Source organism: Etheostoma spectabile, chromosome 3 (genome assembly GCF_008692095.1).
Source record: "Etheostoma spectabile isolate EspeVRDwgs_2016 chromosome 3, UIUC_Espe_1.0, whole genome shotgun sequence".
In the NCBI taxonomy this organism is placed as follows: Eukaryota; Metazoa; Chordata; class Actinopteri; order Perciformes; family Percidae; genus Etheostoma; species Etheostoma spectabile.
The window spans coordinates 25809968-25823345 of NC_045735.1; the positions used below are offsets into that span (position 1 = coordinate 25809968).

Consider the following 13378-nt stretch of genomic DNA (forward strand, 5'->3'; position numbering starts at 1 on the left):
TGACAAACGTGCATCACTTTGTAACACGTGATATAATGCTCGCCTAGCTGCTAGCGTGGCACACCCTCGTCCTCTGCTTCTGACTGGCTTGTAGTACTGATCTAGGTACTGCACATGTGCGACTCCCAACTCACTCTGTAGCTAAAATGGAAAGTTCAACAAACAGGGTGAAAAGAGGAGCTGCAGCAATGTTCAGTACAACAAAAATATGGTATTCTTTTGAAATTTTAACCATGTAAACCTATTTTTGATATAACCTCTAAATACAATTATGAACCTAAAAAGAAGCATAATATGAGCACTATAATTAAAGAACCAATTTGCTTCACTGTGGTTACTTTACACTTACTTTGGTTTAATCACTGCATCATTCACAAAACGGACCACACCATCAGAGAGATACATGGCAAAAGGTTTTAGTGTGGTGATACACACAGACAAGGCAACAAGTGCATGTCTTGTGTAACCACTGAAAGATCACATATTGCCTATGTTTTGTTGCATCATAAAGAGATAAGCCACCATGTGGTGCAGAGGATTTTCCATTTTGTTTTGGATACAGAAGCTGCAGCCATATCTCAAATCATACTGCCCTGATTGTTAACAAATACCACAGGGAGTGTCACCATATCAAACTAGTCTGTTTCTGAACCCTAACAATCTCACCCTGCCATAAACTTGAAACTGGAGTGCATAAAAGGCTTAGTGCCTTTTTTGTGCCCTTCAAGTATGCATCGAGACCACCCAACCACTTCGAACGTACAAAACCCACAGTGCACTGATTTATGTACACGGCTAAAACCACGTGAACATTAAACATGCAGCTGCAGATTTTTTCTTCTTTGCTTATCGGCTTAAAACCTGCAACGTGTAATGTAACATAAGCTTCTGCCAAACAGTTGGTATGATGCTGTGTAATGCATACTTAGCCAATAAAGACATACTATAATGTCCGTTAGCTGAATTAACACAAAAAGAAAAAAAACATTTCCAACTCCTGTTCAAAACACGTCGTTAGGCTCCAGCTGTAAGACTTAAACATTTTTATCAAACCACACAAGTAAAATTAATGTACAGTTCTTAACAAGAGCACAAATCATAGCGCAAGATACACACACCACCTTTCCCCATCCCAGCCGGCATGCCTTGTGAGAGAGAGAGAGAGAGAGAGAGAGAGAGAGAGAGAGACAGAGAGAGACAGAGAGAGAGAGAGAGAGAGAGTATGTGACAGAGAGAAAAAGAAAAAGAGGGACCAAGAAAAACAGAACAGACTATGAGCCTGAAAGCGAAAGTGGAATGTTACCTGTAGGGTCAAACTCATTGGAGGGAAGTGAGGTTTTGTCACTTTTGGGTTTCTTGTCTGGGGGGGGGTCTTTACTGAGAATGCTGCTGGTTCTAGAGGAAGAGAAAAACCCATGAGAAACAGGTAATCCCACCACAAAAAGGTGGTTAAGTGTTGGCCTTTCCCCAGTATGTGCGGTCATCTCGCTGTTCTACTACCATATATGTGCACAAGATGCATGCAAGTGTTCGGGAGAAATTACACCAACACACAGAACCAGCAATTGTTCACTTCAGCACTGAGAATAATGTGGCAAGAGGACCTCTTAGTGTATGAATCGTGCTGAGTGCGTCTACTGTATAATGTGACAGCCAGAGCGGATGTGGAGCCGCTCTGCTGAGTGCACGGGGAGCAAGGCCAGAGAAAGGACGCTCATCAGAGGAGGTGCTACAAGGCCAGACTCCGGCTTGAACCTTGGGAGGCAATGTATGGCTGCCTCTGCCTATACCAGCCCCAACTGTGAAAGGCCACTGTTCTGTTCACAGTGAAAGGCAGTGATGGACCGCCCTCAGAAGAGGGACCCCTTTGTCCCTCACTCTGTCTCTGTGTGTGTACATGAGTGAGAGAGGGGATGGGAGGGGGATGTTTGGTTCAAGCTCTGAATACTTCTGTGTTGCAGCACACTAGTTTCTAGTAAAAACCTGCCTCATTTTCCTCATGTTGAGCTCTGTGTACATGTAAACCACCGGTGTGTATGTGTGTGTGACCACAGGATTATCCATAAACATGCACATATCTTTGCAAAAAAAATATGAGAAAATAAAGATTCTTACCTATTTGCTTTCTTGGGAAACCTGCAAGATAAAACAGGAGAAAATTTCAGTATCTCACAGAAATTAACTGTGACTATACATGTAATTGAGGGAGAAAAACAAGATGCCAAGCTGACTGTCCCAAGCCCATGTAGTGGTAAACACGATAATCCTGATCAAACATCAGAGTTCTTCAGCTGCAGATTAAAGCCTTTTCCAGGTCAAATGTCCTCCCCCTCTCAGATCTCCGCTGTGTGTACGCTTGCCGTGATTTAGCTCCTCACAGACATCATGACTTGACTGTTATAATCATATCCTAATCACAACGATGGCCTGTTTCCTTTGAGGCAGCCTGCCCCGAAAAGGATTACTGCCACACAGTGATGTAGTGATGAAACAATTTAGGGATACTGTCAGCACCATATTGGAAAAGGCCATGTTTTCCAGGAAGTTAGAGATTTATTTATTGATTTGCTGTCTGGCAGATGCAAATTGAAATGATAATTTTGATTTAAGGAGATACTGCACTGTTAATTCCCCCAGTAGATGTTGGAGGTCATCTTTATGATAAAGTCTTAGCCCCGATCAGACAGAGCATGATTGCAGGATGCAAAACGTGAGACGCATTGCACTGCATTTTTTGTTGAAGATGCAGTGCAATGCCAGTACAACTGGCAGAGTGAAGCCAGTTGTGTCTTTTTCTTTTTCTAGCGTTGGGTGCTTTTCAGAGCTGAGTTGATGTTTTTTCTACCCGATGAGCTTGGGTGCTCCTGCAAAAAATGTAAGGCGCATAGAGTGGAAAAACGTGAGGCACTCAGTAACCTAAAATCAGCGAGCAAAACGCTTCACTCTCATTGGAAACAATTACAAAAAACTGTGCCAAGCTGCTAGGACAAGCTCTGTCTGATCTGGGCCTTGAACTCTACCTCTAACTAAAGTAGTTTAGAGTCTAATAATACATTCTAAATTTTTACTAAAGGTCTCTTTCCTCACTTTGACATTGTATTGGACCAAGAAGAGTGCACATTTGTGAATGAATAATGTATTGTAAATAAACAAATGTTCTTCCTTAAAATACAGGGGGCATGAGTATTAACACCTCTATGTTAAATTCCCATAGAGACAGGCAGTTATTTAATGGATGGCCAGTTATTTAATGGATCCAGGATACTATGCATCCTGATAAAGTTACCTTTTGTCTTTGGAATTAAAATAGCCCCCCACATCCCATACCCTTCACCATACATAGAGATTGGCATAGGGTACTTTCCATAAAATCAAACCAGCTATTAGGCTAACTGAAATAAAAAACATGCCAATTTCTAATTAAGGCTTTTTTTTTTTTTATTCCTCATTTTAGTCAACTTAAGCAAGGGTTCCTATACTCATTAGCAGCGCTGTAATCATATATTTTATCTGTAATTCACTTTCCACTGAAAGGAAAATGTTCTGAACACTCTTGAAGTTTGTGCAAATTATCTGTGTGGCCCCTTGGCTCTAAATCATTCCTGCTGGGGTCTGCAGAGTCAGCACAGTTTAGAGGGAAAGATGATTTGCTACTCTTCTCAATGTAGTAAATAAAAAAACACTTATAAAATTATGAGAATTATATTGTTACATAGTTACCATAAAGCCTAAATTTAGATTCAGTTGTTTTTTATTGCAATGAAGTGGAAAGCATGGAAAAGACTGGTGTCACTGCCAGGAAATGATTCCCACAAAAACAAATACCTTTTTATACGTTATTGTCTAGCCCACATCTCTTTGTTCTGGACATATTTGCTAGACGGGACAGCAGTTTATTTGAAGTAAGGTTTGACACTTTGTAAAATGCGTAAGGAAATGTAAATTAGACAAACACAATTACCGAGATGTAGTATTCTTTAAAATCTAATGCACACAGTACTATAATATAAAACAGTAGTATGAATAACTACACCAGTCTTCCGTAATAGGGAGGACGCAAGACTAACTATGCCACATTAACTCTCTTTCTCCTGGTGACACTGTCCCATTCAGAGCCATGCAGGGGCAGCTGAATGGCCCGTTTATGAAAATGCCTCAGACTGTAATAAGTTCCAGAGCCTTCAGCAGAAAAAAAACTAGCTGTAAGTAGCCCACTCCCTAAGAAACCTCTGAATTGGAGAGATGGAAAAGTCAGCACATAAACACACACACTGAACTGGAACATGTGTACGCACAAGCTCAGGGATGGCAAAACTGAGCAGGCAGATGTTGTTCTTGGTTGATCATACAGGAACAAATGAAAACGTGAGTTCTAAGGGGCTGGATGATGTCTATGATGGCTATGTTAAAGTAGACTTATGAATCATGCTTTCAAAAGTAATGTTATTAAGCAAGATGTTTGAATTGTGTTATATACATGTTAAAATGGTTCAAAGAGAACTGAAAGTTTTGTTTAGAATTATAATGTGAAGTATTTATATCTCAAATAACCACAAAATGACCTGCGACACATTTAAGTAGAGAAACAAAGGAGGTCATGAAGAAAGATCGCAGCAATGGACCAAAACAACAGGATAGAGGGGAAAAAGAAGACCTGTGGAGTGGCGTATCAGGTGAGTAGAAAAGGCAGAAGATAGACTGGTAAAAAAAAAAGATTTACAGGGAAAAAGCAAATCTAGACTCAAACTTAGTGGTACTGAAGGCTGTAAACAAGTCAAAAACCTGGATATTTATGCCAGTTAAGCCAAAAAGAGATACCAGTAATCGTTGAACAGAAGGCTGCACATCTGGTTGAGGAAATCACACTGTATACAAATACAAGTACTTAAAGTGATGGGTGTTTTGTGAGTTTCAAGGGTATCAAACATAGTGGGATTTTCACAATTATGATAAATATACTGTGACAAGCTACATTTTCTCAAAATGTAGGTGATTTCTTAATGGTTAAACCAAAATGAACCTGCTGCACAGAATCCTGAAACTGCCAGATCTCGGGTAGAAGTTGGTGAAAACACACAAACCACTCCACGGCTTGATAGTAAAAGATCCCGGGTTTCCCCTCGCAATCAGATCTGGATCACTGTAAAACCTTTGTATGGTTGACAACCACTTTTCCAATGAGGTAGACTAAAATACAATAAAATAAATAAAAACTTTTGCAAGGACAACCTGTTTGATTTTCACTCTAAAACAGCAAAATGGAGAGAGGGAAAGAATATTGAAAATATTATTAACTGAAGGACCGCCAGCATCACAGCGTAACTACCTAAAACAGCTAAAACTGTTTGTCTTTTCTGGTTATTTCACTACACAGTAGAGTTTATAAAGTGTCCTCATAATCACACACACAAAATGTTACTTAAAGGCAGGGTTGGTAACTATTTCCAATAGTAACTCTTTTATATATTGTTTAAAATTATCTTTTCACTTCGACATTAATAAATAATTTATAGGCTCCGATAAAGGAGCAAAAAAGATCAATCATCTGATATGATCTTGCAGAAAACGCCCACCAATCACTGCTCGCTGTCCGGTTAGAAAGAACCAATGAAATGCCTTCAGTGTACGAGCCTGAGATCAATGCATTGTCGCTGCTGGAGTTACTGCAATTCTTCTAAAGAAAGGAGGAGAAAACTCAGCAAAAGTTGCCACTGCCGTGGTTACTTGCAACCACCCGCCCTGCTAAAAAAGGCAAAGAAAAGAGAGACTGAAGCTGAAAGCAGCAACTAAAACAGCTGCAGGGCAGGGTGGGCGGAGCCCCGAGGATTTGATTCATTTAAATCTTAGCTTTTCTAGCTAAGATTTATAGCTAGATTTTCAACATTACCAACCCTGCCACCCCCCTCAAAAGCTACAGACACAGAAATGGCACGTCCTAAGGACAGCTCATTGTGGGACTGGCTCTAGTGGCTGTAATTCTGCACCAAGGCTGAATTTTGGGAAAGAGACTTTACATAGACCACTAAGATCTATATAAAATCATCCAAAGAGCACCATGTCATGGGACCTTTAAGTTATTTAACAATGATTCTCTACTGATACTCTCTGTTGTGCTTTCCATAACCAATCAGATTGAATGCCTCTGTAGAGCTTCTGTGAGAGTTGTCTGAGACAAATACGATAACAGCTATTTTTAAATTACAAAGTGAAGTCAAAAATGGCAGTTACTTTCAATGTGGAAGCAAAAGTGTCCTTTGGTTCAAAAGGAGAAATTTACAAATAAGTAAACTGCAGTTCCCACTGCAAGAGTAGCAGCACTAACAGCCTGTATTTTAACTGACAACTGAAGTCATCATGCCTGATTATGTAGTGGCATTACAAATCAATAGAAAGGCTTACAACTGTCATGAATTTCCATTCTGATTTTCTTACACCTTCGTTACATGTGCAAAAAGGGCAGTCAAATACATTCATGATAATTCAAAAAGAATGGAGAACAATCCTCACATTACTGCACTGCTATGCACTGTTCCGCCCTTCTGAATTTCATGGAAAGAGATATATTGCAAAGCTAGTCACGCAGACATGACACAGTCAGTACATTATACAGTAAATACAAGATTAGCATGGCACTTCCTATGCTAACCTGCCTAGAAAGTAAACAATGCAATAGATATGGGTAAGAAGGGGGTTGCACGTTTTAATGGATGCTTTTAATATAAATTCAAGCTAAAGAAAGCACAGCAGCTGAGGTTCCTGATAAGTCACACTGTCTCCATAGCAAAATACTGTCAGTTTTACTTGTCACATCGAATGAGGTAAGATTCTATTGAAATGTTATCATTAGCACTTTTAACTTGTACAGGATTCATCAGAATGTGGCTGTCAGATCGGCACACAGAAAAAGAGTCACCCGGTTGAATAGCACTGGCACTTCAGGATCAAGTCTCACCAAAAGGACACCACGGCTCCTGACATCCTGCTGGAAACCCACGCAGGCACAGAAGCCACCCAGCTCACCGTCCAACGCATGCACACTGGCTAAATGTCTCCACGCTTGCCCCAGCGCCCTCTGGTATAGTGATGGAGATGGACGCAGAGATGGTCTTGTTTGTCCACAATGTTACGATCTCAGCTGATAGCCATCTTCACCCTTTCCGCTTTGTTTACTCTGATGGTGACATTTAAAAACCTTGATCGGCCAGGCTAGCAGGAGAGTAGTGAGTTAATTTCTCTAACCTGATGAAGGAGTCATAGCCACAAGCCTTTACTGTCCAACATCAACCAGATAAAGCACAGCTACCTGTGAAATAGAAAATTCAGTATAAATTTTGCAGAGCTGACCGTAGGGCTGGGTACCGAGATCCTTACGATTTATACTCATGAGCAGCACTGTACCTGGCAAAAGGTAATGGTAGCCTACCGTCAGCTAGCAGCTGGATTAAAAACTGTTAAATGCTGACAGCTGCCCAGTGTATAAGTGTAGCTGTATTTCACAGTAGAGGATTCCAACAGTGGATGTACAACAGTCTGCAGCTGCTGTCGAAAAAAAAAAAAGTTATTGTAAAATACCCTTTTCCCATCTAGTGGTTGTTTTTGTTGCAATTTACTGGTGAAATAACTTGTTATAAATTGTTATTACATTTGTAATGAATCATTTCATTTTGACCATATGACCTTAGCAATGAACAAGCCGTTCTTAAATGTCACAGCCTGTCGTTTTGTGCAATATATTTTATTATAAATTCTGAGAAGAGATGTTTTTCACAGTTGGCCTGTATCTTGGTGGACTAAGACACTGCAAAGCTGACAGGTCAGATTAAAGGAGTTTCACTTGAGTTTTTACTGACACACAGTCATAGCTCACGTAACTTCCCTATTCATTTCTAGTAAACTGTCACAATGGCTTGACACATTTGCAGTGAATTCTCTGACCACTCCAGCAGACAACAATAGTTTTTTGTTCTATGTCCTAATGATACTTTAAACACAACTCTGTTATTTGAACAATAAACAAATTATAGGACAACTGAGAACATATGCGAGCATACAATGTAACATACAATGTCGATTGACAGTAAATAAAAAAAAACCGCTGGTGTCGGTATCGGGTAGTACTGGAGTTAATACACCGATCCGATACCACGTAATAAAGGAAAAGAATGAAAATCTTTTATAGAGTAGTTTATGTTTTCTTTTTTCGTTATAACTGACTGTCAGACTGGATTAAAAAAAAAGTTCTGTGGCATTCATTGTTTGTGTTTAACCTGTATAATGTGTTTAAAGATAGAAATCATATCACATCCATACAGGGATAGTAGTATACAGTTGATAAAATATATGACACACTGGAATTGGATCAGTGCTCGGTATCGACCAATACGCAAGTTCAGGTAACAGAAACGGTATCAGGAAGCAAAAAATGGTATTGGGTCATCTCTAATTTGCACAACCAACAGTTTGAATGCATCAGCTTGAGCTTTGTGATGGCAGCTTTTCACAATTTTCTGACATTTATTCTACTAAATTAATTGAGAGAATAATCAATAGGTTTACCTATGACAAAAAAATAAGCATTCTTGAAGCCCTAGAAAATACACCCTTTTATTACAATGTGAACTGTAGTGACATTGCAATTTATCCAATGCAGGCATGGGCGTTAATCAGTAATATTACTCATCACATAATATTTATACTACTAGTTTTTTTCCCCCCAGAAAGCGTTCAAGAACATTTTCCTCAGCTCATTCAATCCCTCAGATACAGCTATAAAAGTCTTCAAGTCTGAGCTAGGACCTCTTCCTGGACAGGACCATTAAATGTGCAGGGAGTGAGAAAGGGAGAAAGAAGGCAGAGTCAGAACAGGGTGGGATGAGAGGGAGGGGCAACACTGGAGCGGGCCTGGGCTTGAATGCTCCATTGAGGTTTGGTGTTTTGATGGAAAACTGAGGCAGAGCTGGGCCAACTGCAGCAACAGTGGCAGCAAGAGAGGCCAGGACCAGACCAGACCACGAGAGAGCAAAAGTAGTAAAGTAGGGAGGGACAAACAGCCCTGAGGGAGCAGGACTCTGACACACAGCCATTTCTCTGAATGGCTCTACCAAACTGAAGTGGAAGGAAAACAGTGAACAATAAGGAACTAGACCAACTCATGCAAGATTCAGGGGAAGCACTTCAGGTTATTCTCAGTTCCACTTAGAATCAGTCAAGGCAGATATTTATAGAAGAATTTAACCTAAAGTTAAATTATAATCATGAGGATAGGAGTAGTAGGTGGACATTTGATGAAGTAAGCTGCTTACCCTGACTTTTTCCCTCGTAGACAGTGCTGCTGTTGTAATTTGTGCTATATGGAGTTATTGCAAAAATCTACCAGAAGCAGAGAGCAACACAGCTCATAGCACAGGTGTTGTTGGGGTTGGGAGAGGTGGGGCCGGTCAAAAACTAGGAGAGGATTGGACAGTTTGAGGAGTTGCCAGCTGGCTGCAGAACTCAGACTGAGGTGTGTGTCATTCCAGGAGGTGAAATACAACATAACCTTGCACCCAGCAAAACATGCTAAGATGATAGATCGCACTGGAAAATGAGGGGGGTAACGTGACGTAATGAGAGAGTAGTACGTTGGAAAGGAAGCTCCACATTGCACTGCTTTATTTATCCTTTTACAGATATGTAACCAGAGAAATTCAGAAAGGTTTGTGGAGATATTTAGAAGCATTTGCACTCAGGCGGAGCTGAGGCCAGTGTTTGGGTGCCCCGCAAAGGTAGATAAAATCTGAATTACATTTTTCCCCAATAAACAATGTATTTTTTTTTTTTTTTTTACAGTGCACAAAGACCAGCGGCCTCTAGCCCCTCCCCCTTGAGATGTTCTGCGCTGTGCGCATGATGCAGTGTCATCCTTCCCTTCAGGCTCAGGACTCATAGGCTTTCGTTAGTAGCAGCATGGTGCTGGTGGTCTTGTTGTGGGATTACCTGTACTAATAAACCATAGATACGCCACGTCATTTATCAGATTCTGGTTGTTCACCCTCTGTGCGACAGTCTGATCCTATCCTTATCTTTATGGTAGAGTTAACTGGACCTGACCGGAGCTAACTGCTAATCGTTGCTAACCCAGCCGTCAGTTTCCATATCCAAATTCATTAACTGTATGAATGGAATGGGGCTCAAATAAAACCTGTTACTTTATCAAATTGCCTGTAAAAGTTTTAATGAGTTGTTTGAATGACAAAAATCTGTTCAGATGAGATCTTAATGAGTGCAGGGATGTATAGTACAAAACAGTGTATTTAGGGTCCCCACTTAACTTACACTTCATCTGTGTCATTTGTTTAATATACAAATAGTTTTTCTAGTAGTTAATAGTTTTCTTTCTAAATTATTAGTTCATGTTTTGTAGTCACTGTTTTCAATAATAGTTCATACACCTTTGTTTGACTAGTTTATTACTGAACCCCAAGGGTTGTGCAGGTCCAAGATGGCGGTGCTCTTGCGCCCAGAGCAGAAAAGCAACAGGCTCAGAACTGGAGAAGATCTCAGACGACTTTGGGACTAGACAGGCACTCTTTTGTTTTGAGACAAAACTTTCCACCTTAAAAGAGAATTGGGCGTCGAACGTGCACACAGAATCGCCAGGCAGCAGCCCGGGCAAGAGAGATTTTTGAGATCATTGTATAGGAACTTGGGGCTGCGGGTGGCGAGAAACAAGGGCAAGCTGGCTTGGTGAGATAACAACATAACGCTATTTCCGGACGCCTCCAGAGCAACACAGGTGAAGTGTGACAAATTTAAGGAGTGTAAGAAGAAACTGCTTGAGCAAGAGGGGAGATTCAGAATGCTAAACCCTGCTAAGCTCAAAATCGACACCAAGACGTTAAGACATTTGAATGCCCTCAAAAGGCGATGGCATTTATAGATACTATGGAGGGCGGTTTTTGTTAGCTTTTTTTGCAACTGAACTAGAATATTACTACTGTGATTCGTTTAGCTTCACAGATATTCCACATAGCCATTGAACAATTCCAGATACATAACACATTTTGCAATGTAAATCTCACATTACATTTTCACTAACTATGGCCACTACTACCGTAATTACTAAGCAGTGTGTGTGTAAACATGCACACCAAGATTACACTATTATTCAGAATATGACATTAATCCAAATTTGAGCAGCATATTCCGGTTGGATATTCCGAATAAGACCTTTATCCTAAATTAGCATTTGCCGATTAAGACGTGGGATATACCGGCATTATTCGGATTTTAGAGGTATTCTTTGGACAAGTATACAGCGCATTAGGAATATACGCCTCAATCAGGGATTTTACTGCAGTTTACGCCCATTTTGTTCACGGCTTATGGTCAGTTCTGTGCATTGCTATGGTTGCTGTAAACAAACCAACCAGCCAGCAGTTTGCGAGGCTGCAGACCTGATAAGAAGGAGAAACACAGCTAATTTTAAACATTATCAAAGACATGGCTATCACTAAGGTTTTGGATATGTGCACAAATCCCTACGCCAACCTTCTCAAGAAGCTGGTTAAAGCAATAAATGCAGGACGCTGTGTATGTGCGGTCCAACAAGTCCGCCACCACTGGTAAACTTTGAAAAATCATATTTTGTGCGGCTACATGTAAACGGGAATATTAGTGGAATATTCACTTTCATTAGCCCTAGTAAACAGCTGAGTTGGAATATTGTCTTTTTCAAAATAATGGCAAAAAACTAAATATTATATACATGTAAATGTAGTCATTGTGCCAAAAAATGAACAACAACGTTGCCGTCAGTGGGATTATTTGATAACGCTAGCTACCGTTACCTCCAATAAAAACAGCAACTAGACGGTACCATAGGATACCTTTTCTTGGTGATTTAATGTCCCTGCACATTATACACACAGTTTAGCAACAAAACAAAATGCTGAGGGAACATTACTGCGTTTTTTTTATTTTGGCTTTAAGCCATTTGCATCCCCACTAACCAGGAACAGTGACGTTATACAGCGGTGCGCCGCTGCTGACATAGCGGAAACCTTGCCTTCGAAAGGTAAAGACCCAGGAGACTGTTGGAATTACCACCCAATTTCCTTGATGCAGTTACATGTTATGAGTTTTTCAAAAATAATTGGCAAACAAATTAAATGTGGCGATTACTTCTTTAATTCATCCTGATCAGGTGGGGTTTATTCATGGGCGTAGCTCTTCAGATATTCCATGGACATCCTGTCTCAAAACGATGCTGAAAAGCTAGTCCATGCATTTGTTACTTACAGACTTGACTACTGTAATTCTTCATTATCAGGATGCTCAATTAAGTCCCTTAAGTCTCTCTAGCTGATCCAGAATGCTGCAGCGCATGTTCTGACAAGAACAAAGAAGAGAGATCATATTTCTCCTGTATTAGCTTCTCTGCATTGGCTTACTGTAAAATCCTTCTCCTGACCTACAAAGCTCTAAATAGTCAAGCACCATCTGATCTAGAAGAGCTCTTAATGCTTTATAGTCCCACTAGAGCACTATGCTCCCAGAATTCCGAGTTACTTGTGGTTCCTAAAGTCTCTAAAAGTAGAACGGGAGCCAGAGCCTTCAGCTATCAGGCTCCTCTCCTGTGGAATCACCTTACGGTCTGGGTTTGGGGGGAAGACACCGTCACCACATTTAAGAGTAAACTTAAAACTCTCCTTTTTGATAAAGCTTATAGTTAGGGAGTGAGGAGTCGCAGCGTCCGCCTATAGCCGCAGAGGTGGCACCCCTTCTCTTCTCTGCTTCTCTTCATAGTCGTCAGATTAATTTACCATATAATCATTAATATGATAAAACTAGAGGGAGGCAGGGCAGTACAGCCAGACCAGCCTCCTCTCTTTACCCTGTCTCTCTTATTTATTCTGTAATAGTTTTAGACTGCAGGGGGTCTTTCTTTGACACATTGAGCTCCTTTATCTTTCCATTTGTGTGCAGCTCTGGGGAGACATTCCCCGGAGTCCTAATGTTCTTTTTCCCCCAGCATGTTTCATTGGATCAGGGAGGCTCCAAGATCATGGTTGCAGCTGTCGCCGTGGTCCTGCTACACGTCCTGCGATGCTCTGCTACATCCTGCTATGCTCTGCGGTGCCCTGCTACACTCTGCTGTGCCTTATAATGCCGCACAGTGCCCTGCTATGCCAAGAACCATTACAAAATAAACTACAATTTTTTTTAGTCTCTGTTCCTTCTCTTCTTATCTTTTTTTGTGACTGTTATTGCCACTATTCATTCCAACTGGCCCGTCAGACACCGCCTACCAAGAGCTTGGGTCTATCCAAGGTTTTTTCATAAAAGGGAGTTTTTCCTCGCCACTGTCGCACTGTTGCTTGCTCTGGAGGGAACTACT

The 13378-nt window shown here is 40.8% G+C and overlaps 1 protein-coding gene across 5 annotated transcripts in view; it reads right to left on the minus strand.

The window, feature by feature from the left end:
• Positions 1 to 13378, minus strand: part of arhgef12a (Rho guanine nucleotide exchange factor (GEF) 12a) — a 66585-nt gene that overhangs the window by 21532 nt on the left and 31675 nt on the right. For all 5 annotated transcript variants that reach the window (XM_032508664.1, XM_032508646.1, XM_032508656.1 and 2 more), the window contains exons 2-3: positions 2116 to 2136; positions 1304 to 1395 (exon numbers count right to left, since the gene is read on the minus strand). In XM_032508664.1, the coding sequence (XP_032364555.1) occupies positions 1304 to 1395; positions 2116 to 2136 (113 nt within the window). The remainder of the gene's footprint in view (positions 1 to 1303; positions 1396 to 2115; positions 2137 to 13378) is intronic.